This window comes from Pristis pectinata, chromosome 21 (genome assembly GCF_009764475.1).
Source record: "Pristis pectinata isolate sPriPec2 chromosome 21, sPriPec2.1.pri, whole genome shotgun sequence".
In the NCBI taxonomy this organism is placed as follows: Eukaryota; Metazoa; Chordata; class Chondrichthyes; order Rhinopristiformes; family Pristidae; genus Pristis; species Pristis pectinata.
In genome coordinates, this window is record NC_067425.1 from 7,105,643 (window position 1) to 7,132,020 (window position 26,378).

The following is a 26,378-nucleotide window of genomic DNA, read 5'->3' on the forward strand; positions in this document are numbered from 1 at the left end:
TTGATTAAGCAGAAGAAGTTAAGTATTTTGCACCTCCTCCATATTACCTGCCCTCCCCCACCCCTTCCACCACCACCCCTCTACATGCATCACCAGAGGGAAGCCATCTGCCATTTTTAGGCTCAAAGCCCATTTGAGCATTACTTAGCAAACAGAACATTCTGTATTGAACAGTCACAGTGTTCTGTACAGATAAGACGTCACAAACAGAATGTTAAGGATTTCAAAACATTTCAACATTGTTTGAGAAAACTGCATAAACTAAGAAGGTTAGAAGAAATCAGTGTGAAATAAAAACAGAAACCAGTCAGGCAGCATCTGTGGAGAGAGAAGCATTGTTAATGTTTTGGGTCAATGACCTTTCATCAGAACTGTAATACATGAGTTGATGTGTTTGCAGATAGTTTAGGATGTTTAATTACTGTACTAAATGTAATCATTGTCACTCAGAAAATATAAAGAAATGCATCATTTCCATTTGGCCCAGGAAGGGTTAACTGTTCCTTTGCTTCGCTCTTGAATCCAGCTTGTGTTTTCATTAGACTGAAGTTCTTGGAAATTCAATTGAGAGGGATGACTCCATGAATAGCTTGAAGCAGGAGTGTTTTTGCAGGCGTCATTAGCTTAAACTGAATATGAGACACTGAACGTCAACAAGCGGTCGGAGATAAACTTGTCAGCAGATGCTACTGACCTGCTCTTGAACTGTTGGTTGTTTTGAATTTTTTTCCCCTTGTGACTCACTTCCGTTGTTATGTTGATTGCCACCTTTTATTTCTAGAATGCCACCACTGGTGCTTTTGGACAACGTGTTCCCAGTTACTTTCCCTATATTTGTTTTCTTGGAACTTCTAGGTTTTATGTAATTAAAGTGGCTGCATGGAGAAAGAAAGGATATGTACACGACTAGCTTCCCTATCCTGTTGACAGCCACTGAAGTAAAGCTTATTTGGTTAACCCAGACAAAGTTGAAAGATTTGTGGGAGTTCTGTGCAAAGAGTAATCATATTTCAAGTGGGATGTTGTTTACAAGACAGAAACAACCATTGACTGCGGCTTGCCAGATTGATGTCACACAGTAGCAACTCGTTACTTTTTATCTGGCTCCTGAAATATTAGATTTTTAATTGTTCAGGTACATTAAGCAGCCAGAACTCCTGCCTCAAGACCAACTCTTGTGTTTTGACTCCAGGCAGTGTCCACCTCCAGTGTCCCCTCGTACTGAGTCAGCTCCAATTCCTGTCCCTACGCAGATTAGAAACTACCAGCGGATTGAACAGAACCTGCATGTCATTTCCAGCCACAACACTAATCCCTATGGATCACCCAGGTACGTTATTTGTTGGTGTTCCGTGTAGTTTACAACGTAATCCTAAAATGACTTCTTCCAAAATTTCTCGACAAAAGTTTTTAAATTACTAGGTTACAACCTAACCTGGTATGGGTTGCATTACTCCGTGTTTGATTTTCACTGGTGTCCTACAGTGGTATGAATGGAGCTTACACAAAGTATTTCTATGCTTAAGCAAAGTCTATAACAAGAGGGCATAAATATAAGATGAGAGGGGGAAAGTTTAAAAGGGAGGCAACTTTTCCACACAGGATGGTTGGTATATAGACCAAGCTGCCAGAGGAAGCCATAGAGGCGGGTACAATTACAATGTTTAAAAGACATTTGGACAGGTACATGGATAGAAAAAGCATAGAGGGGTATAGACCAACTGCAGACAAATGGGACCAGCTCAGATAGACGGCATGGATGAGTTGGGCTGAAAGGCCTGTTTCCATGCTGTATTGTTCTATGACTCTGTCTGCTTTTGTCACACAATCAGTTTCTATTTGAGAATAATTTTTTTTCCTGAGAGTTATACTTGAACCAATTCCTAGATACCCACTGTTGTTTACATTCCCAGTTGCAGTAAAATTTGGGATAAACAAAGTGTTGATGCCTTTTTAAAAATGTCAAAATGATTAACTGTTATTGACTTCTTTGCTCAGGGATTAAATGACGCTGCCATAATAAATTATTAACTTTTCACCTGAACATTAGAGTTAACAATATTCTATGACAGAAGGAAATAGATTTCTACATTAATTTGTATCAGCAGATCTGTTGATATTGCTCAGAGTGCCATCACTGGGATAATTGAGAACAGGTGTTTTGAGATTGCACAGGCTTGTATAATATGGGATAGGTGCATCAGCCGATTTGCAGGATGTTGATCTTGCTCATTTTGAGTTTTGCTAATGCTGGAGCCTGCAGGTCATTTATGCTAGCAACTAAGGTTTACGACATTTGGTGTCCTGTAGACGCTGGTGGGAAACCACCTGGAATGGGGTAAATGAGGAGAATGGGTCAGGAATTGAAGCTGGCAGGAAATGGATTGAAGTTGGTGCGTATAGTGAGGACATTAATATACAAGTGGTCTAGCCTTTGTGTAATGCCACACCTATCCCAGTGTGGTTGACTTTATATTTGAAATTATTGAGCAGGCTACCAAGTTCTGTCTGACTACGTAGTGTTTCCAGAGTCCCAACTACCATCTTCACAAAGTAACTCAAGACAAACAAAAAATACTTGCCTTTCTAGTAAGTCCACTTCCCAAGATATAAAGCATAAGTTGTGCTCTATATTTTAAAACATTAGATTTCTATCTGAAGAGGAAATAACTATATGTTTTGTAGAATCTGAGCTGGATGGAGTAGGTAGCTGAGGAAAGGAGACCCAATTGAGTTTGGACCTTTATGCTTCCACCCGCAACATTGTTGTCCAAATGCACCATCAGAACCTCAGTAGAGATTGAAAATTGACCATTTATTTTTGAGTGTATCATTGCGCATCCTGTGGCTTGGAATATGTGCTCCAAAATCCACACAATACTGAAACACTGAAAAAAAAGTTGTTAAAATACTAGAAAAGATGATTGTGGGCAATTGTTTGTCATTGAGTAATGAGTAAAAATCCTTTGTTTCCTTTATTTGTCTTAAGGCACCCTTGAATAGGTCTCTGTATGTTGTTGAACAGTTTACCTTTTGCTTGACTTTGCCTTGTTCAAACTGCAGTAAAAAAAAGTGAGTAAGCGACATTATTAGGAATTAATTTATATTTCCCTAGTTTTATATAGTCTAACAATTTTCAATGTGATGGAATGGTTTCTTTTCACCTTGGGGTTTTCCAATTATTGAGTTTTCCAGAATCATTTATGATTTTTAAAGGTACTACAAGAAGTGGCTTCCTCATGATAAGAAAGTTAAGCAATAAGTTAACAGGTCAAAGGGAAGCATTGACAGAGATATGGGTGTATGTGTCAGATCATTCAGCCTTCTCGGGATTGGAATTGGTGGTTCTGTTGCCCGGAGGCTCAGAATAAAGGTGGAAAATGTTTTTTGTTTATAAAGGGAGAGAATAATTTCAATGTGGGCATACTTGTATGAGCCATTGTCAATAAAATGTGCTAAACCCAGCAAATATAGATCATAAAGGGCAAAAACAATCTTAGCTATGGAACGTGTGTGTTGTGCCACCTGGAGGCAGGTTTTGAGGTCAGCTTTTACTGCAAACCCATGCTAAAACCAGTTGCCGATCCATGAAAAGGTGTGATATAAATAGGACAAATTATCCATTAGCTAGTAATTTACCAAGCAGATAATTATACAAAAGTCAGGAAGTCTTTTTTAACTGAAAGGGGATAAATATATGACGTAAGTGGTAGAATACGAGCCCTTTGATGTCAAGGAGGAGCTGGGCTTCACAGCAAATGAGATTCAGTTATTAGAAAAGCACCAATTGAAAGCTTATTCAAGTGAGCTAGTAAGCTGATGTTCTTCTCGTCCCTGAGAAAGTTCAATCCATGTTCTTTGCTAATTGCTTTTGTGTTGTAATTGCAGTGGATTTCAGGGCTTCCAAGTAATAGTACAGAAATTAAAACCAAATTCCATCCCTTTATTGTTGCCCATTGCTTTTGTAAATTAGGCTTCCATAATACTACATTAGGGTGATGTACTTGAGAGCTCAAAAATGCAAGAATATGGTGAAATAACTCAGGGCTTCAAACTTGCCCGTTTTCAAAAAGGCTGAAGGGTTTCACTGATATAGACAGCTTATCCAAAGCTACGATGTTTGGAACTTAACTAGTCACGCCCTATGAACCTATCATCCTGGTGCTTGTTAACTTGATTGACTTTCTGTCTGGCAAAGCGTAACTTTTAAAAACTCATATCCAGTTTCAGCTCCCTCCATGGCCTTGCCCCCACACTATCTCTAAAGCCACCTATAATCATACAACTTCCTACAAGACCTTTCTAGCACTTTGGTTCTGCTCCCCTGTGATACCATTTTTCATCACTAGTGGTCCATGCTCTCTAAGCTCCCTCCCTAAACCTTTCTATTTCTTTTTGTCAATAATTCCTTTTTGTCCTTGTGAATCAATGTAAACATAATACTGGTTGAAATGGCTTGTGATGTTTAACTACAGCACAATGCAAATACATAGGCAAAAAACAAGCTTCAGGAGCAGCTCAGCAGGTCAGGCAGCATCTCTTGGAGAGAAATGGACAGTCAACATTTCAGGTTGAGGCCCTTCATCTGCACTGCTGCCTGAGCTGCTGAGTTCCTCCAGCAGCTCGTTTTGCTCCAGATTCCAGCATTTGCAGTCTCTTGTGACTCTGTGATGCAAATAGATGTTGTTGTGAATTCATTGTTTTCTCCATGAATTTTTCAGGTCTGGAATGGTAAAGAGATCTAATACAAGCCCAATGGGTTTTATGAAGCCAGCAGGAGGGTCACCAGCCACAGCTGATGCACCACAAAACCCTGGCCGCAGACTCTCCACTGGATCCTCCAGGCCATATTCCCCTTCACCATTAGGTGTGTAAATGGAATACATTTGATATTGTATTAGATTTTTGTCAGATTTCTATTACAAGCTGCAGCAAAAAACATGAAGAAGGCAGAATTTGTCCTACGTTACCCCAGACACATACAAAGCTGTAGGGGACATGGCATGAAGATATTATGTCTGACCTCAAACATACTACGTCTGTCACACATCCACGCTGATTCTATTTGATCAATTCGTTCCTACCCAGTATTTTGTTCTTCTACCTCTAAATAGATTTCAGGGACCTCCCTGCAATTACTGTTGGCCCTTTAGTGAATTTAAGATTCTATGCTTGTAGAATCTAGTTTTCCTTTCTTCCCTGATCAAATGATTTGATGACATATGTAATTTTCCAGTCCCAATGGGAAAACTCCTGAACCTTGTTTTGAACATTATATCTAATTCATCTTCAACTTCATTATTTTTAATACCTTAGGATGGAAAGTGTCAAGTAGAGATTTAATTATCTTAAGTCCCATTATTTTCCCCACTGTCTTTGATTTGATCTTAATATTCACTAAGCTTTTCCGAATGATTTATTTTTGTTCCCTTGTACCTTTTAGTATCTTGTTATTCCCTTCACTGTGAAGACTCATTCAAATTGCTAATTTAACAAGTTTACTTTTTTTTCTTTTGTGGTTTTGCAGCTATATTTTAAATGGATCCATAGTTATCACACACTCTTGATATTTAAAAAAAATTGCTGTTAGTTTAGAAATGTCTTCAAGTTAACTGGAATGTTCATGTGAGACTGCATTAATGTTAAAATAATTTCTTTTTAAAATGACCCAAATGTGTCTTATTAATGGTTGTGTTTCTGCAGTTGGCACTATTCCTGAACAGCTTAGCCACTGCTGCTGTGGTCTGCCCCAGGGACATGAATCGAGATCCAGAACACCATCAGGTGAGCATTATAGGAAGTAGGAGTCAGATTCCTGCATACCAGTTGCTTTATGAAATGTGAATTAACAAGTATAAAGCATATTGGAGCAAGCATCTGTTCCCCATCTGTTCAGCATTAGAGTACTTGGTTATGTGATCATAGGATCAAGGTGACAAGGCTTATCCACAGTCAATGGAATTATTTCAAACAGTTAATGCATTTGTTTGTCTGTACTAGTTCCATGTAATGAGAGATCAATGGATCACAAATAGGCAAGCTTTTCATTAACAAATTGCATCATAGCACACTCGATATTTTGACTTGTAGAGAAAATTCTTGAGTCAAATGTGTCAAGACTTTTTGGTTGTTAATAAGTGCAGTTCAGATGAAGAGCCAGTATTTGGAATGGAGCAAGGATAGTGAGTGACTGGAATTTTCTGCAAAGTCAAATACTAATGTTAATAATCCTTGCTACTTTCTTTGAAAAGCATAGTAATACGTAGAGCTCAGCTAACTATCCAGATGGGGACGGCACTGGTTCTGGTGTCTTTTTGTAGTAGGGCTGTTCACTGAAACCACAACCATGGAGAAAGTCTCAGTATCATTGAATATTGCATGGGTAACTGTTAACCCTATAGATAGGCGGTAGCTGAGTAAGTTACAGACACTGGCGGAGACTGAGTCCAAAGGTTCTAATCTCTATGATATTTCTTGTAGAGATTTGTGATATTTCTTGCAGAGATGTATGATATGCAGTGGTAAGGGTACAAGTGGGGTAGCAGCAGGGGGTTTGCAAGGAGTGGATGGCCATTTCAACCTTGTTGCTCATTGGGAGTGGGATTTAATTTTTGTTGGGCTGCAAAATAGGGAGGTGGGACAATATTGACAGTGTTACTCTGACAGGAGAGGGGAATTGGAGGAGGAGGAATCTGACATTAGTCATGACAGATATCTCTAAGAGGCAATCTGTGGCTTTTGCTCAAATGAATACTTGTGAAACATCACTGGAACAGGCCCTTCAACCCATGCTGTCTGTGCCAACTATGATGCCAATTTAGATAAGATTTCTTTATTAGTCACATGTACATTGAAACACACAGTGAAATGCGTCTTTTGCGTAGAGTGTTCTGGGGGCAGCCCGCAAGTGTCGTCATGCTTCTGGCGCCAAATAGCTTGCCCACAACTTCCTAACCCGTACGTCTTTGGAATGTGGGAGGAAACCGGAGCACCCGGAGGAAACCCATGCAGACACTGGGAGAACATACAAACTCCTTACAGATAGTGGATGGAATTGAACCCGGGTCGCTGGCGCTGTAAAGCGTTACGCTAACCGCTGCACTACCGTGCCTGCACACATTTCTATATCCCTCAATTCCTTGTCTGTTCTTATGTCTATCCATGTCTATCTAAGTGCCTTTTAGAAGTTGCTGTCATATCTGCTTCCACCAACTCCCCTGGCAGCGCATTCCAGGCACATGCTGTGTAACAAAAAAACTTGCCTTGCACATCTCCTTTAAACTTTACCCCTCTCACCTTGAAGCTATGCCCTCTAGTATTTGACATTTCTACCCTGAGAAAAAGACTCTGATTGCCAATGCCTCTCATAATTAGAAACTTCGATCAGGTCACCCCTCAGCCTCCGACATTCCAGAGAAAACAATCCAAGTTTGTTCAACCTGTCTTTATAGCTAACACTCTAATCCAGGCAACATCCTTGTGAATATCCTCTGCACCCTCTCCACTGCCTCCACATTCTTCCTGTAATGTGGCAGCCAGAACTGCACACAGTACTCCAAATGTGGCCTAACCACAGTTTTCTGAAATTGTAGAACATAAAATATAATTACCTTTAATTTTCATACTATTAAGGATAGATAATAAAATACCTCCATTGCCCACTGCATCTTTTCTTAGCTGTTCCCTTGAGATCGAGAATGACTTGCTTCTACTCTGGTTTTGTAGGCCACATTCTGAAAATTAATTACTGTTTTAAGAAGGAAACAGGGCTAGGGCCACAGAATAAAAGTGATATATGGATTAGTGATTTTTAGAAAAAAAATCATAAGATTGAATATGGGGAAAATAAAGTAACATAACTTGTGCTTTCATTCTGATTTCCTTATTCAGAATCTGGCAATATTGCAGTATTTTTGAAATTAGCTTGGGGGAAGGGAGAGGAAGTGAACCTAAAATGGGAAATTCAAACTGAGCAAGAGGTGGAACAGGAGGACAAGTTCTCTGCAGAGGTTCACAGATCGGGTATAAAGCTGTGTAGTGGTTAGGGTTGATGGACAACATAATTGTGTCAGCAAAACTCAGTAATGAACAAAATAGCAACTTTGATGAAGCGGGCAGAAGGACATGACTATATAAAGCCGATTAGTGCAAGTAGGAAGAGTGTTGGAAAACTTAAGGTATTTATAATAAACAGATTGCCTTGTGCTTCATGTTTATGCCTTCAGCTGTCTATTCCCAAGTCTTGTACTGTAACTTTCTCCATTCCTCCTTTCAACTTTATAAAACATACTCTGTTGTCCAGGTTTTCGGTCGCCTATCCTGGTATCTCTTTGTGTGGCAGCAGATTGGTATGATAACATTTCTGTAATGTGAATAACAAAGAAATGTAATCTTAGTTGCCAGATCAAAGATACCAGTGGCAAGACTGGTATAAACCCTGTTTTGGGGACACCACCTAGTGTTACTAGTTCCCTTGAAGTTGTGCATAACTGAATAAGTTTAGATTTCATATATTTAAAACAAAAACTGCCTGCAGTTATCATTAAGTTTATACCTGATGACAGATGGTCTTTTAGGGGAGTGGGTGTTCTATGAGAATGTTTCATTAAGATCAATAATGCTAAAGTTTGATTTGTTTTCAACAAATCATTTTATGAATCACTTGTTTGGTTATTGATATCCTGTTTGAAGTAAGCTAGTTCAGGATGAAATGTGAAGAACAGAGAGTGAATTTACAAATATAGTACCTTTCACATCAAAACATCGTGCACTTTTTATAGATAAATTGCATTTCAAAGTGCTATTGCTGACATTTTGATATTAGTTGAGAATGCACTGATAAAAGAGGATTTTATAAATTGTGCAGCTTATAATGTACTTTAATTTTCACTTAATGTAGCAAATACAGTGTGGTTTTTAGAAGCTTCTGAAGTTCTAACTGCATAGATTTAAAAATATTAAGACCTCCAAAAAGGATGTTCAAAGTTCTAACCCGTATGTATAATTCTGCAAATATTCCCTGTACACCCAAACTAAACATGATGTTCTTCTGCTCTATCTGAGACAGCTAAGAAATAACCATAATTAACTGCTTAATATCTTTAAAGTTCTGTTTATTATTTTTGTGTGTGCTATTAACAATCATTTGCACTGAATTTTTTTTTTAAATATTTGTCTGAAAGAATTTAAGAACTTGCTGGTTATAATTTGATGTAAACAAATCAACTTTTTTATTGATAATTCTCGGGGGATCTAATTAAAAGATGTATTGTGGTCTACAGTAAGTTTAGTATCTTCATAACTAAGATGATTAGGTTTAAAGGAATGAGTATAGGACTTTGTCACGGAGATTTATGTTGCTATTTGTTTTCCCTAATTTTGTGAGACTAAAACTGGAATATTGTTTCCAGGTTCACCATCCCCTCAATCACACTTACTGGGTGCAAGACTCCAGAGTGCCCCAACTCTTACTGACATCTACCAGAGCAAACAAAAACTCCGTAAGCAGCACTCAGAGCCAGTATATCCTCCATCAGCAGGGTATGGATGTAGCCATTCTCCACAGCCCAATAGACCTGTCAGCCTTGGTACTTCCCCTACAAAACATATGGGAACATCTCCACGAAGTTCTGACTGGCTGCATAAAACTCCCTTGCCCACTATCATTGGGTCACCAACAAAGGTGCGTAAATATTAACGGAGATACTAGTTGCTTCCATAGAATGAAACTGTTATTTGAATTTGCTTTGGAGTTTGGGATAGGTGTTCCAATGCTTTTCAGATGAATTTCAGTTTAACGTATGTGTGCTACCATAGACTACTGCTCCACTCAAGCTACCTAAAACTCAAGCATCTTCCAATTTGCTTGCCTTGGCCGCACAGCAAGAATTAACTGAGAGCCCACCAGTACAGTCGAAAGCCATGCTGGAGGCTAGGGAGTTCTGCATCTATCATCCACAAGCAAGTGCTAAACGTACAGCTTCTGAGGAGAACAAAACTACTTTTGGCAGGTACCATCCTCTTTATTATTCTATGACTCTCTCTCTGCAATCCAGGTTAACCCAGGGCCTGTTGTACTAGCAAAAAAAATTATTTTCTGGGCAAGAAGGACACCTGTTTCCAGAGGCCAAATGGATTGGCTCCGATCTCGTAATACCTATTGGTGCAGAGCAGAAGAAGCTTTATCTCGTGTGGTTTGAGCTATAATTGATTTGAAGGTGTCTAATTCTGATGCAACTACCACAGGGCATTGTTGTATCCTTCATCAATTAAAGTCCTGCCAGCTCTGGCTCAGAGCTCAGAAGCTGGAGAAATCCTCACTACTGAGGGGGGAGTGCTGGACAAACCCATTTACTGGCTGTCCTTATTGAGGTGAATAGTCCCAAGCCACCATTCAGTGATGTTCTCTCCAACATTACTGAAACAGATTATTTGGTCACCTATCTCATTGCTATTTGTGGGACTGCTGTTTATAAATTGACTGTTGTGTTTCTTTACAACAATGACTACATCCAAAAGTATTTCATAAGATGTAAATTACTTCGCTACATCCTGAGATTATCAATGTATTGATGTGAAGGAAAGCTTGACATTGTTATAAAAATCACCCCTTCCCCACCCCCAAATAACCCCAATATTTTGGCATGTATTTGCTCACTGTTCTTTAGTCAGACATGAGCAAATTACTCAAAAGACCATGTTAAACCTGATGAGATATGTTTTGAATTTTTTTGCAGATCTGTAAGTACAGGAAAATTATCAGATCAAGTGACAAAGGCCACATTTGGAGGGCAGACCTATCAAGGCAGCACTGACAGTCTGAATACCGAACGTCCGATGGATATAGGTAAAGAAAATTGTTCATGACAACACTATGATGATATCTCTACAATTCTGCCCTTGTTTCAATGGTGTTTATTTTGTGATTCGTATCTTGTATCAGAAAAAAATAATTTTTGCAAATTCCTTCCTGCCTTTTTGTTTAAGGCTGTTGACATTTATATTTTTAGTCTTCAACCAATAGAACAGTGAGGTGACCTTTTCCATATTCACTCTGGAGCAGCCACTTCAAACCTTTGATTTACTTTCCTCTCCATTTTCCTTCTGTGGGTTTTGCAAAGGCCATGGTTGAAGCACTGTTCAGTGCATAGTTGATGGGTAGGGAGGCTATAGAACACTGGCAGTCAGTGTGCTGTCATGGTACCTTTGCACCCAGTGGTGTTACAGCTCCCTATTATGCATTAAGTTAGCTGGTTTTAAACTGCGTTGGAAATGTGAAGTTTTACAGTTAAACTTTATGACCCTGAAGTAGGAAGGAAGGGAAATCAGCCACACTATCACAGCTGGCCACTCTGCTGCTAGTGCTGTACCAGGCACACAATGTGAGGGCAACTTTAGCCTCATGTTATTTAATATCCACTGTTAAACTACATGGACATTCACTGGTCAGGATTATAAGTGTCGTCAAGAATAGTAAATGAGAAAGTATTGGAGGGCTGCAGCCTCCCAGGACTTCTGAGTCCATGTCAACTCCTGCAGAAGAGGAAGGCACTGAAACAAACTAAGAAATGAGGGAGAAAAAAATGTGGATTTGTAAAGAAGTGGAGTGGATAGGTTACACTCGTTCATATATCTGAATGAATTCCAGCGTAATAGTATTTATCTTCTACTTCTGGTCCTTCCTGCACCCATATAATCCAGGAGAATGGACAGTCTGAAGCCACAATTCCATGACTGCACACTGCTGCTTAATAGATCTTGTTTGCTTTTGATGCCCTCTCTCTGTGCATCAAAAACTCACTTGGTGGGAATAACTTGAGAGGTGCTTGGTGCAACATAATGCTTAAACCCAATCAGTTCATACATTTTAATTTGGTGCAGAGTGGAAATAGTGCACAAAGTGTCAGCAAATTCTTTTTAGTATGTCCTCTTGTGGTGCCTTCTGCAGTTTGCATATTTTGCACTATTTCTTCCTGTTTGCATGATTTATTTTTTTCTACCCAGCTCCAGCAGGTGCTTCTGGTTTGACAACAGGTTCCCCTGCCATGGTGATGGGAGTGAGCCCAAGGACTGTGGTGTTCACTGTAGGTTCACCACCAAGTAGTGTCACCCCTCCCCATAGCAGTCACATGGTCACCAGAGCAAGGACAATGTCAGGTAAGTCTTGGCTGCTGTCAAAATTAAAATTGTAGATGACATTAATCTTCCTACAATCCTTCCAGAACACATGTTACCTGGGGAATGTTAGCAGCTGGTTTGGGGAAGAGAGTTGACATTCGAATGATTAGCCAGGAACATTATTCAAAATGATTAATCAGCCTTTAACTTGCACTAATATTACAGGACTGACAAAATGTCATTTGCAAATAGCTCTAACTTTCTGATACATTTTAGAATGGGTTTCATGCAGATTAGATATGTTTGGCATTTTCTTTACCACTTCAGAAAGTTGTGTGATTAAAAATTTTCCTAATTTAGCTTTAGTTTACAATCGTATTCCATGTCCATCATTAAGATACAATACCTTGTAGCTTACTTGTTCCTCCTCCTTAATTTTTGCCCTCTATTCTTTACAGTTGGCTCGGGCAGCCCATTGGGATCTCTCTGCTCTAACAGTGGGCGAATTTACATGGGTTCTCCGCCAGGTGGTTCAATGGGCACCTCCCCTCCTGGAGCAGAGGGTCCCTCCAGTTTGAAGTACATGACATTTGGTACCTCACCTCCCAGTTTGGAAGGATTTATCACATTTGAAGCTCCGGAGCTTCCAGAAGAGACTTTAATGGAGGTGAGCTCTTTTTAGTGGTTTGAATTGAAAAATGGAACTTCTGTTGCTCCATGACGTGAATAGGAACCGCCAACTTCCAAATTGTTCTGTGTTAAGTATTGCAATACAGCAAAACTAATGCTGTAATCTATACAGGCTAACATTAATCACTGAGTGCTCTTTCAGCTTCTGCATTCTATTTGAGTGTAAGCAAACGTGGTAATCTTTGCAACGAAAAATATAATTGTCCCGTGCTGTGCCTTAATGATCATGGATTTAGATTATCATGTTTTTTGCAATTCCTAAACTATTGAACTAATCTTTTGTTAAGAGTAAATGCAACCTGACACTGCATTTAAGAATGTATGAAAACATTAAGCTGGGAAAGGTCATTGAGATATCATTTCCACCCCCTTCACAACACTGGACAACTTCCCTTATTGTAAATAAAAAGAGAAGGTGCTGGAAATACTCAGTAGGTCAGCCCCCATCTGTAGGAAGAGGAATAGAGTTAACGTTTCTGGTTGAAGATGCTTCATCGGTTCTGTAACTCTGTTTCTCTTCACACACAGTCCTAACGAAGGGTCTTCAACCTGAAACATTAAGTTTGTTTCTCTTCCCACAGATGTGGCCTGGCTTTTCTGTTTTTATTTTAGATTTCTTGCAATTGCAGTTTTTTTTTTATTTCCTTAGAAGTGAAAATCAAAAGTCTGGGGAGGCTGCAGCTCTCCAGTACTCTCCCATTTAGCCATTCTTGACGGCATTTATAAATTTTGTCTCATCCATTTGGTCTCTTGAAGGATAATTCTGTTTATATACTCCCTGAACCCAAAACTAGATTATGTTTCATCAGTGCTAGCTTCCCTGCACTTCAATCCTGATGTCCTTGAATAAAACTAACACCCCTTATTCTCCTGGGATGGATGGTAGAATGCGTTTACAAAGGGAAGTTTGATGGTATCAGCCAAAAGCCAACAACCTGAAAATCCCATGAACTGTTTGATTATTCCAAATGTTTGACCTATATTCTTTATACTATTACTAAGATTTTTGGCCAGTGTTCAATAGAGAACAGCTTTATGAAATAGTACTGTGATATTGGCCAGGAGCCCTTGTGGAAAATTCAAATTCACAGCATTAGCAAAATCAGTGTGTAGCCTGTAAAGGTTGCTGCTGACACGTCCAAGCAGACTGAAAAGCCCTTATGACAGGCCTGTACTGTTGTACTGAATACCCCTATATACCCAGTACAGATCCTTGACTCAGCTTTAGTGACAGCCTTTGTAAAGCTACTTGAAATGGTACTGCCACCAAAGGCTTAGCAAAAATAACCCTGTTTTGCCCCCAGGCTTTTCTGTCAGTAGTGTCCTGTTTACCTCACTGCACTATATCTGGGAATTATGTCAACAACAGTGCTGCAAAATAGAACACAAGTAGCAGGGAGTGTTTAAGTATGCCACCACATTTTGAATTGCCACTGTAAAGTGCTGTAGAACAGCACGCACAACTGTGGTTTCCTGAAATTGACAACACGTGTTTGCCATGTGAATTTCACAATAGATGTGAAATCTCCCAGTTTGTTGTGATTTACAGTTGTAGTACAAACAAGGCGTTTGGCTCTAGGATCCCTGGTGTCTTGGGGGAGCCACAACAAAATGCATTTCTCAGATGTAATTTTCCCCTGCACCATAACAGGAAAGAGATTTAGGTGTAATTATAGTTGTGGACTCTGAAATAGTGCGCATTAGTAGAGACAAGAAGGAGACCAGGTTATATAGAGAACTTGAAGGAGAACTTGTTACTTGGATTGTTTTGTTCTGGTCTGTTTAAATCTCCATAATTGATGAAAAGTAAGTTTCTAACTGGACTTAAAGCTTCTTTTCCGTGAAATAATGGTGGTTATAATACTGGTGGTGACCAAACAATTAAATGCTTCAGAGACTTGGATGGTTTGTATAACAGAAACAACAGATCTGTTCCCATGTCTCTGGTGACTTTCCTATCTGAGCATGCTCCACTCCTGACATTTTTTATTATTTGAAACATCAGCAGCTGCTGCATCCTTTGAGTCTCATGAGCATAAAGAACAGCTGAAGTGTAAACAAACGAACTGTGTCTTATTTTAGAAGGTTGAGATCTTCCTGAAAATAGTGCACCATGCCCTTCATCACTTCCAATTTTTCCTAACGGCTTTTAAACATAGTTTAAATCACACCTCCCCTATTGGTCTGCCACCACCTCTGCCTTTGTGCACCTCACTTTATTCCAACCCTCTGGCCTGTCCTTTTAAAATTTTTATTCTCTGCAGCCCTAAATAGTTCCTTCAGTCCATTTTGTTAACCATACAGATGGTCATGTTTAAAATATTCTGTTTATTCTACTCTATAAATCAAAATCCAAACAGTTTATAAGCCAAAGCTGAGTTTATAACTGTCTGCTGAGAGGCAGCATTTTTGAGAGTTTCTTATCTTTAACTCCAGAGACATTGCATGCCACCTTCTCAATGGCTTTATCCTGAAGGTACGACTGAAATTGTTGTTTTTTGTGGGGTAATCTTGCTGCATTTTAAAAAAAAAAATGTAGTTCCTTGCATCACTGTGGTTGTTACCTATTGATGATTTTTTTTACAAATCACTGAGGCTTCAGCGTGTAAGCTGTTTGATTTCTTATAGAATAATTTTCAATATATGATTATCCCCAATATGACTTGCATTCAGATATAAAGGCTTTTATAACAATTCACTGAAATGAAGTTGATGTGATACTATTGGCAATTTTTTTGTCTGAGATTGTCTTAAATAAAAATAGAAACAAAAGCAACTTTTTCTTTTGTCCTTTGATTGCAGAGAGAGCATACAGATACCTTGCGCCACCTGAATACAATGCTAACGTTTGCAGAATGCATTATGGACATTGCAGCAATGAAAGGAGGTAGCTTAGACCTGGGGACCTCTTCTGCCTCTCTGTACCAAATCCAAGAGAGCATAGTGGTTGACCAGATCAGCCGTCTCAGCAAGGAGTGGGGGTTAGTATTTGCATCATTGATTGCTTTGTGTGGGGGAAAATCCCTTACCTGGAGCTGCTGCTTAAAATTGTGTCGGACTGAAATTGAGATAATTTGGCAATTGGAATTAAGTGGTGTAAATTCATTTATTTTATTTGATATATACATTTATAAATGACAACATTTAAAAGGCATTTGGACAGGTTCATGGAAAGGTTCAGAGGGAAATGGATCAAATGCAGGCAAATGGGATTAGTTTAGATGGACACCTTGGTTGGCATGGATGCGTGGGCCGAAGGGCCTGTCCCATGCTCTATGACTCTCTAAATGCGAACAACTTTCTTCCTCTGAAGTAATACGATAGTAATTTAAATATCTGTCTTCTAAAAACATAAACACCCTTAAGCTTCTGTTTCTTCTGCACCATTCCCTAGCTAAATGAACAACCAGATGAAATATTTCTTTGGGATCTGCCACTTCGACTAGTTGGTATATGATAAAACATGGTAGCTCTAACTGACAGACCCCTGGTTTTCTTTCTCGCTGGTTCATGATCTCTGAGATTGGTAACAGATTACAGCATTCTGCTGCCAGTAAGGACCAAAGTGTATCCCTTTTGAGGAGTTAAAGGATTACTGCTGGGGCTCTTGAAGATATTTGTTGGTTGACTCAATGTTGCATTTTTATGGAAAAGTTAACACTGCATTTATCCTGCAGACAAGTGGAGCAGCTTGTGCTATACATGAAAGGAGCACAACTCCTAGCATCATCTTTGCACCTTGCCAAAGACCGGGTTAAATCAGGCAAGCTGAACCCATCCACAGCAGTTAAACAAGGTACTCATGGAAATGCAATGCATTGGATCATTGGCATGTTTTTATTCTGGGGCCAGGAAGGAAAGGGAACTATTTCAATAGGGTGGGGTGAACGTGTAAAGTGAGTGCAAAATTAAGTCAAAGGCCAAATAAGAATTCTTAAATGGAAAAGGCTTCTAATTTCTCTTCTGACTTGGTGCCTTGCAACTTGATATCTTCCTTCAGTTCTGTTGTCATTTAGTCAGAGTTAAGTAATGTGCTATGGCTTTCAGAATATGAAGCATAATACAAGCTCCATCTTCAGTCCCCTGTGTTTCACCTGACCTTGCTGTGCTTGCAGTTGCAATTGAGGTAGAAAAAATGCTAATTCCCACTGCACTGCCTTCTGCAAAAGAGGCAGAGAGCAAAACATTGCCACCATGCCAGTTTTTGGGTCCATTATCAATTAAAACCTTACAGCCACACACTAATGTCAAAGCTGTTTATTAGAACACTGTGGATCATTGTGTGCATAGGTAAATTGGTACATACATTAATAATGGCAGGGGCTTAAAATCCAGAAGAAACGTGTTTGTTGGCTGAAGTTATTAAATGCCTTTTGTAAAATTTGTCACACTAATCAGCCCTTATGTTCTCTTGGACAGTTGTTAAAAATTTGAATGAACGTTACAAGTGTTGCATCTCATTTTGCAAGAAACTTACCGAGAAGCTGAATCGCTTCTTTTCTGACAAGCAGAGGTTTGTGGATGAAATCAACAGTGTTACTGCAGAGAAATTGATCTACAGCTATGCTGTGGAAATGGTAATTATCACCTTTTCTGTTTCCAAGTATTTTTCTGACAGAGGAAAGAATGATTTAATTTTTATAACAAGACATCAATGGTGTGATAAATAATGATAACTAAGGACTTGATGATTAGTTGATCTGTTTTCAGTGACTCGTGATACAGGGATTGCGCATGGGGAGCTGATACTAAATACAGTTGTCGAGTGAATAAGGTTAGAAGGCCAGAAATTTGGGCAGTGTTTTAAACTTGTTTTTTAATCTGGCATTATCATTTAATCTCCACTGGAAAAAGTTTGCATCAGATTAGGCTGTAGAACCTGATAGAGCATAGATGCTTTAATGCACAAAAGCCAAGAGAGACAAAGGCTGCACAGTGGCACAGCTAGTAGAGCCACTGCCTCACAGCGCCAGAGACCCCCGGGTTCAATCCTGCCCTTGGGTTGTGCCTGTGTGGTGATTGCACATTCTTCCTGTAACCTCAAGGGTTTCCTCTGGCTGCTCCGGTTTCCTCCCACATCTCAAAGATGTGTGGACTGGCAGGTTAATTGGCCACTATGAATTGCCCCCTTGTATAGATTAATGGGGGGGAATTGAAATGGGATTAATGTAGGATTAGTATAAATGGCTGGTCGATAGTTGGTGCGGACGTAATGGGCTATAGGGCCTCTTTCTGTGATCTGTGATAAAACTCAAGGTGGAACACTGGCTGGGAGATGTAACTATAGTATGACTGGTTTATAAAACTATCTGAGATATAGATATGAACTTTATAATCATAAAACCAGGAAAGCTATACAAATGTAAAGTTTTCAATATTAATGTTATGTTACTAGGCATCTTGCATAGAAACAGTTCTTCAGTCATGCACACTTTCTATTGGACGGTGCCAGATAGAGGTTTTAGTGACAGTTTTAAATTTCAGTCCTTGCCCATTTTAGGTTTTCTTCCTTCAAATTAACTGAAGGATTTCTTTGTATGGGGTGATATTTGATAGCAGATTAACATGTGGTAAATTAATCAGATTATAAAGTGGCAGATGAATAGTTTGTCTTCTGGAGAATGGAAGGACCTGGTAGAACAATCCCTGACTGTAAGCCCATCCTGCACCCTCAGCTCTCCACACAACGTGATCATACTTTGAATGTAAGAAAGAAGGGTGAAACTTGAAGGCTGGTGCCCCCTTGCAGGGAGGACAGAGTCATAGAGAAACACAGGCCTCAGCCTACCAAGTCCACACCGACCATCAATCACAGAGAAATGTAATTCACTACATTATCATTTCTGCACATTAACATTTCTTATGCCCGAGACCAGGTTATTTGCCTTCACGTATGGACTAGGTTCAGAGTGAGCTAAGTAAAGAGTAAATCAATTTTCAATTCAACCAAAAAAAATGTTGGAATGCCCAAGGCATCTTTGCCAGTTTGTGTGCATGCGTGTGTGTGTGTGTGTGTGTGTGTGTGTGTGTGTGTGTAATTTGGCAGCAACATTTAATTCTAAATAGAATGACACCAAATAAAATGTGGTGACTCAGCTAGTCATACTTCCAGTCTGTTTTGTCCCACTCACTTGCTTTTTGAATAACAGCATCTGTATAGCACCTCTAAGGAAGGTACCTCCTAGGGTATACTGGCACAGTGCTGGATTAGTACAGTGCACTAAACACTTGAATTGTCAGCTCTGTGTGCTACTGTCTTTGTTGCAACTCTAGGTGCAGTCAGCAGCACTTGACGAAATGTTCCAGCAAACAGAAGACATTACATACCGGTACCACAAGGCAGCATTGCTGCTGGAAGGCTTGACGAAGACACTACAAGATCCTGCTGATATTGACAACATTCTCAAATGTAAGGATAAAAAGAAGATTTCTTTATTATTCACATGTGCATCGAAACACACAGTGAAATGCATCTTTTGCGTAGAGTGTTCTGGGGGCAGCCACAAGTGTCGCCACACTTCCAGCGCCAACACAGCATGCCCACAACTTCCTAACCTGTACGTCTTTGGAATGTGGGAGGAAACTGGAGCACCCGGAGGAAACCCACACAGTCACGGGGAGAACGTGCAAACTCCTCACAGCGGCCAGAATTGAACCCTGATCGCTGGCGCTGTAATAGCGTTATGCTAACCGCTACACATGCCTGCCCGCGTGGGCATTGATCCGTTCCCCCAAAATCAACACTGTCCAGTGACGCGGCTTCCTCAAGATGGATTACAAATCTTCATCTTCATTTACAAATCCTAATGGGACCTCTTATCCTACCTTTCCATCCTCCTACACTCTAATCAATGAGCTTCAGTCATTCAACTGCAGTCACTCACGCACCCTCCTCTGCCCTGCCAGCTTCTTCACCAATGGTAACAAAGCGGCTGGCTGCCACCACCCTGCCCTGCAACACATTCTTCCCCTCATCTCCCCTGTCTCTTTCCACACTTAGCACCTTGAGATACCTCTTTGATGCAGGTCTCTTTGGTCATGCTTTCTCCTGTACTGGAGAAAGAAATGGAGTTAGGGGAGGTTCATTAGAATGTGAAGACTTTACTTTGCATGGTATGGACAGTTGCCTTATCCTATTGTCTACAGAATAGTGGATCCATTGAATTTCAAAAGCTGTACATTCAATTTGATGCAGTATATCTTTTGCTCTCACACACCCAAGCAGTTGGAATGATTCAGTGGGATAAACAAAGTCCAAGAGGGCCTACTTTTGCCCATATAGCCCATCCCCCCTTTTTTAAAAAAATCTGCTAACAAAGCTACGCCTTCCTTCTAGTCTGCCTAGTGATAGTATTGATGTGTAGGAACTGTCTCATTTGTTAAATTGGGTTGTGATCTTGTGTTAGATGGGTCTTGGGGAAACCAAGCCCAAGATAACATGGTACTGTTTGGAGAAGGTTCAACACTGAGTGGGCAGAGATGCTGATGAATCATGTGTTGAGAAAAATTATGGTCAGTTTTGCATGGATTGGAGTTGTGTGTGGAGGCAGACGAGCTGAAAACCCAGTGTTTAAATAAACATGTATTTTGTTTTGCAGACAAACCAGCATTGAGCGCAGACTCTCAGCACTGTGTCATGGCACGGTGGCTTTGTATGATAACTAGCCTTCTGAAATGGACCACATGCAACAATGCAGGGACCACCGCCTCTCCTAGAACCTTGGAGTTGCCTTTTTCCCAACCCCGCTCCCCTGTCCCCACCCCACCCCACCCCTATTATTTGGAAAATGGTTCACGCTGGGTTTGTTTTATTCTCTACAGCCTATGCCAATCCACCAGGTGAAGAACGATAGACTTTTGTTTTAGAAGAGTTACCAAAGAGGAGTTCTTGTTTCAAGAGAAAGGAAATTTATGTATAAATACAGATTATTACTTCTGGAAAACCCCCTCAGCAATGTAGCATATTCTTTCATTTCAGCTTACCTCAAAGAGGTAAAGTGTGGGGCAGTAACTGCTTCTGGCTTCCAAAGCCACTTATTGCTGGGATTTGTTAAGACAAGCGCAGGAGTAAAACTGAAGCCTGTCCTCTACTTTCATCACAGAATTCGAGGGTTACTTGGAAACCTGCATTCAGAAAAATAATGAGGCTTACAAAGGAACTTTGTGCCCTGTCTGATTTAGTTTGTTGTGCACGGGTCTCAGTGACAGGTTGTATTTCTGTCAGTGAAACTTTTACCTTTTATAAGAGACACTAATGGTGTGATAAGTGAACAGATGTTATTTACAGAATTTGTACATTTTACCAGGATCCTTGCACAGCCATTGCCTTGTAACTTCTGATGCTCCATCAAATGCATATCAACCCATAGAAACTGATCAAGGAGAAGAAGAGCACTTTATGTGAATAAGAAGTTAACAAGAGGTGGAGTGACCCACCCCATCACATAACCTGTAAACCAGAGGCAAACATTGGATGGGCAGAGAGAGGGGACTTCCTTGCTTTTATTTTTTGTGTAGCTCCCTAAGCTGGAGTTTCTGAAATGGCGAAGACTGTGCTCCTGCGGACAACCACTTCTGATTGCACTACTAAAGACCTTTTGAACATCTTTCATAATGTTATGCAGAACTCCTCACAGAACGGAGCACCTTAAAAGCTGCATGGAATGAATAGAGGAAAGTAATGAAGAACAGTAATGGAAAAGAGTAAACCATCCTAGCAGTATAAGCTCCAATGCATTCAACAGAGGACATTTTAACATTTGTTTTGGAGCAAAAAGCACAGAGTGCTTGACACTTCAACACAAAGGACTGCAAAAAAAAAATTAGCCTGTATTATTACAAGCCTTTCCATTTTTTTTACATATTAAATACTTGAGTAGTTCATAGAGCAACTATCTGTATATAATGAAACTAGTTTTTTCCTTTTTTTTGCCAGTGATTGCTGACTTTTAAACAATATTTTTGGGCTGGCTTTATGTTGTGCATGTGATAAGAGTGACTGTGCCATTGGGCCTAGTAATATTACCAATGATGCTGTTTCTGCGGACAGTATTACGTAGATAAGGCATTTTTCCTGTAGATCGAGAACCCATTGTACAGACTAATGTAACCCGTGATATTTTCAGGGGTGGGAAAAAAGTATCGGGACTCTGGTAACCAATCAAACAAGCACAATCGTCTCTTTGTATTATGTGTGATTAAAATGAACGAGTCAGGATCAGTCTTGGGTACTGTATGGAGGATTACGGCTAAGCTAACTAATATAACTTACAAAAGAAGTTGCAAAGGGTAGTGATTGTAAATTTTATTTCTTTTTAATTAAAAAAATGTAGTTGGTAACTTAGAATTGTGATGTGCGGTACTTGGGTTGGGAATGGGAAGTGATGAACTATTCTGTCTCTTCATCCCCAGTACATCAGCTCTTGCCCTCTTTTAAAAGAAATTGCATGCTTATTTGATTTGTACGTCATTGTTTAACTACCCAACAGACCAGGCCCGAAATGGCATTCAGAGCTGCCCACGTAACAATCCCTTTTGGCATTCTGTTCCAGAGTTGTTCAATCTTTTTTCCACCCTTGAGCATTTTTGTTTTCCATTTTTTATTAATGTTTCGCAGCTGTTCAAGTACTTGAATATTAAACATTAACAATCATGTTTAATCTCCCAGAGACAGTTTGTGGAAATATTTCCAATGTAGCAATGAATTTGGCTTGTTTATGAGGCTTGTCACCTGTTTAATTTTTCCCTCTCACTTCATTTTATGAAAAGAAACTAATGTGTACATTTATTTATCTGTAAGCGATTCCATTAATTTTGAAGACTTTATTTATAAAATATTTGTACTATTAGATCTTTAATAGTGTTTCTACCTCTCATTGTGTATAACGGCATGCATACTCTTTAAGAAATCAGGTTGCAGACACAGTCATTTGTTATGTAGCAGCCTTTTTAATATGGCCTGTATAGATGTACATTAAGAAGCCAGAAATAAAATTGTCCTGGAATATTAATAGATTGGCTGTATTGATTTACTTTGTGCACCAGTGTTTTAGTTACATTTTACTGACTTAGCGTGAGTAAGTCTGGAGTCGGAGGGCACCTTTTCGTGTTTTTCTCTGTTGGGGCCTCAGTTGAGTTGTATGAAATCTGAACATATTGGTGGGATGGCGAAAGGGTGGATGTAAGCAAAGAAATGCGCTATTTTCTGCCCAGCTCTCTGCAACCTTCACTAATCTCTCTGTGGAGAGCACCTGATGTCATCCTATATTCACCTGTAACACAGCGTCTGAGAAAGAAAGCCATCTGTGCAGTAATTAAATTCAAACCTGGGTTCTTCCATTCCAGGAGATCCTATTCTGCTCTCCTGAATCAAGGCTATGAATAACAAAAGATTTAGTGAAGGGGAGGCATTGCAATTTAACCACAACCTGAGCTGCAGCTTGCATTTTTCATTGCTTATCACTGGGTATTGATTAGAACTGAGATCCTGACTTGCTTCACTGAAACCCCCCACCATCCCCTTCCCTCTCTAAGGATGGCAGGGAGCTTGATCACCTCTTTCCGTACCCAGCTGAGGTTTGTTCTAGCACTCTGATTTGAATGACACCGGCAGGACTGCATTAATTGGCCATCCCGAGCAGCATGGAGACTTTTGTGGTCTGAGCTCTCTGAATGTAGTGGGCTGCCTGCTGGAGACTTATTTTCTACAACAGATAGGTTTCTTGGCCTCTTAAGGTGATAACCATGCTCCTGTATCATATGGTCATATTGGGACTCGGCCAGGTACCGCAAATATATTGAAACAACTTGGTCAAGTCTGGCGCCCTTCCCTGAAGGATATTGGTAAAAGTATTGGGTTTTTAAGTCCATCCAACACTGGTAATTCACTCTGAGCCAACCTGATACATAGGGTCCTTGTTCAGTACCATGATTGCTCAACCACTGCCTTGTGCTTCATTGATCTCTACATTAAAACACTTCTTACACTTCATGTTCCACCCCTCTCCCCCACATCCAAAAAAGACACCTTGCATCAATTTTATAATTTTATTTTTCTAATCTTGCTGTGCTGCTTGTATATGTGTATAAGAGCTCTTCTTGTCAAAAATTGTCCATTAGAGTGCTGCCTCTATACTTTAATACGTAGTTCCACTTTTGGTGCTTCTTTCAAGGTTCGATCGCAGTCCATCTCTTGGCATGCGGTGTTGGTCCACTGTGGTGACTTGTTGGGTAGATGCCACGGTGTAGGATCACATTGATCCACAGTTTGACGCCTGCTCTGAACCAACTTCATTATCCCTGTCACAGCAAATATAAGGCTGAGGCCCAGGGAGGAAAGGATTGCAGAGTGTTTACTAGTTTCTCCCCAATGATTCTTGTTAGCAAATGCTAACCCTGAGAGCAGTTTTGACCTCTGCTGCGTCCCACCAATCCCTTTCCTCTGCCATGCCTATTAAGGAGCATCAAATATTGGTGTGCTGATGAAGGAGGGCAAAGGAGGAGGCCATGTAGCCATCGAGATGATGCTGGCTCTGAGGGTATGCCCATCAGTCCCATCCCCACACTTTATTTCCCTGTAACCTATTCTTGCACAAAACCCCGATTCTCCTGCCATCCACCTGCACTAAGGGCAACACAACATGGAAACAGGCCTTCCGGCTCACCAAGTTCATACCAACCAACAAGCACCCATTTACTCCTCGTGTTCCCGACAACTACCCCTAGACTCTGCCACCTATCTACAAACTAGGAGTAATTTACAGCAGCCAATTAACCTGCGAATGGCATTCAAGAGATAGGCTCGTGAATACAGAGGGATATGGATTGTGCAGGCAAATGGGATTAGTTTAAGTTGGCATTATTCTCGGCACAGACATCTTGGGCCAAAGGGCCTGTTCCTGTGCTGTACTGTTCTATGGTTGATGTACCCGACAGCAGCACGCTTTGGGGTGCGGGAGTAAGTTAGAGGAAATCTACACGGGCACAGGGAGAACATGAAAACGTCACACAGTGCCAAAGGTCAGAATCAAACCTGGGCTTACTGGAGCTGTGAGGCAGCAGCACTACCTGCTGTGCTGCACCAAAAGACGTCATCCTTGATTGCAACTAAAATGGAATATTGAGGGTTTACATGTCATCCTGCTTATTGTAATACACTGAATCACTGTAAATATATTTTGGCTGGAAGATCCAACGGTCCTTAAATAAACCCTCCGCACAGACCTACCCAACTGGCAGCATTTAACGATTACTAATGCCTAGCACCTGCAGAGTGTGCCTGGAAATAGAAACTTCTAACCATTTAGCCATTCCAATGAAAGAGTCCTACTGGACAACTTATTTTTAAATAAAGACTTGGATTAAAGACTGTCCTGATGCAGGTTATCAACCTGAAATTTCGACAATTCCTTCTCCCCCCACGGATGTTTCTCAACTTGCTGAGTTCCTCCAGTGTTTTGTTTGTTGCTCTAGGTTACAGTATCTGCAGTCTCTTGTCTCCACTTAGATTTTTCATATTCATTATGACAGCTAACTTGGTAAATTGATGTGATGAAATGATCTGTATACAGTGAAAAACTTTTAGCATGCCAGGCATACAGATCATTTCATCACATCAGTGCATTGATGTAGTACAAGGGAAAAGCAATAACAGAATGCACAACAGACAATAAGGTGCAAGGCCATGACGAGGCAGATTGTGAGGTCAAGAGTCCATCTTATTGTAAAGGAGGCCATTCAACCCACTGAGTCTATACTGGCTCCGCACAATCCCATCTGTCCCATTCCCCTACTTAATTCTCTGTAACCTATTCTCTCACACATGCCCATTAGCTCCCCCTGGTTCTCCTCCATTAGTCTACAGGAGAAATTTACTGCAGCCAATTCACCATCCAGCATCTCCTTGGAATGTGGGAGGAAACCCACACGGTCAAAGGGAGAGCGGCCAAATTCCACACCGTCTGCACCCAAGGTCAGGTTTGAGCGTGGGATGCTGGAGCTGTGTGGCAGCTGCACCACTGCCATCCATAATCCATCAGCATATCCCAGTGTGCTTGGCAGACGTGTACTTCTGAAACATCGTCTCTGCTGCAACTGTAAAATAGCAAATGCATTTGGTATTGATTGCGGTTTTAGTCGAAGGTGCCTTGCATCTTCATTTAGTTGAAGATCTACATTATCTTTGTTAGGATCGTGACAAAGATTGCAAAGGAAGTGGAGTTTTCTGCAGGCTGCATGAATTTTCATTGCTTAAAGATTCGTAACACGGTAATTGTAATAGGCAAGAGACAAGGGTGTGATTTTAAACCAAAATGCTAATCGTACCATACCACTTCTAAGTGGATTCCTTTAGTGTCTGCAGATGAAAAGTAAACCATGTCTGTTACCATGGGCATCGCAGGCAATGGTGCATTGCTGGCTTCTAACTCAACAGCGAAAGCAGCTCCCCCACATACATAAATTGTTCCATTTATTGTGTCGTCTAATTGCCTCCTGTTTCATAAAAAACAGATTTGATTCTAGCTGGCAGGGCCTGACAATTAATAATTTAATACCTTACTATTTCATTTTTG

At 40.3% G+C, this 26,378-nt stretch overlaps 1 protein-coding gene across 1 annotated transcript in view; it reads left to right on the plus strand.

Moving 5' to 3' along the window:
* ulk2 (unc-51 like autophagy activating kinase 2) overlaps positions 1-20,472 on the plus strand; it is a 78,627-nt gene extending 58,155 nt beyond the window's left edge. Inside the window, exons 17-29 of the mRNA XM_052035941.1 lie at positions 1,193-1,330; positions 4,722-4,867; positions 5,704-5,784; positions 9,411-9,682; positions 9,817-10,010; positions 10,737-10,846; positions 12,004-12,156; positions 12,576-12,784; positions 15,610-15,788; positions 16,485-16,603; positions 17,227-17,384; positions 19,081-19,247; positions 20,406-20,472. Coding sequence (XP_051891901.1) covers positions 1,193-1,330; positions 4,722-4,867; positions 5,704-5,784; positions 9,411-9,682; positions 9,817-10,010; positions 10,737-10,846; positions 12,004-12,156; positions 12,576-12,784; positions 15,610-15,788; positions 16,485-16,603; positions 17,227-17,384; positions 19,081-19,247; positions 20,406-20,472 — 1,993 coding nt within the window. The remainder of the gene's footprint in view (positions 1-1,192; positions 1,331-4,721; positions 4,868-5,703; positions 5,785-9,410; positions 9,683-9,816; positions 10,011-10,736; positions 10,847-12,003; positions 12,157-12,575; positions 12,785-15,609; positions 15,789-16,484; positions 16,604-17,226; positions 17,385-19,080; positions 19,248-20,405) is intronic.
* Positions 20,473-26,378: the final 5,906 nt, after the last annotated feature.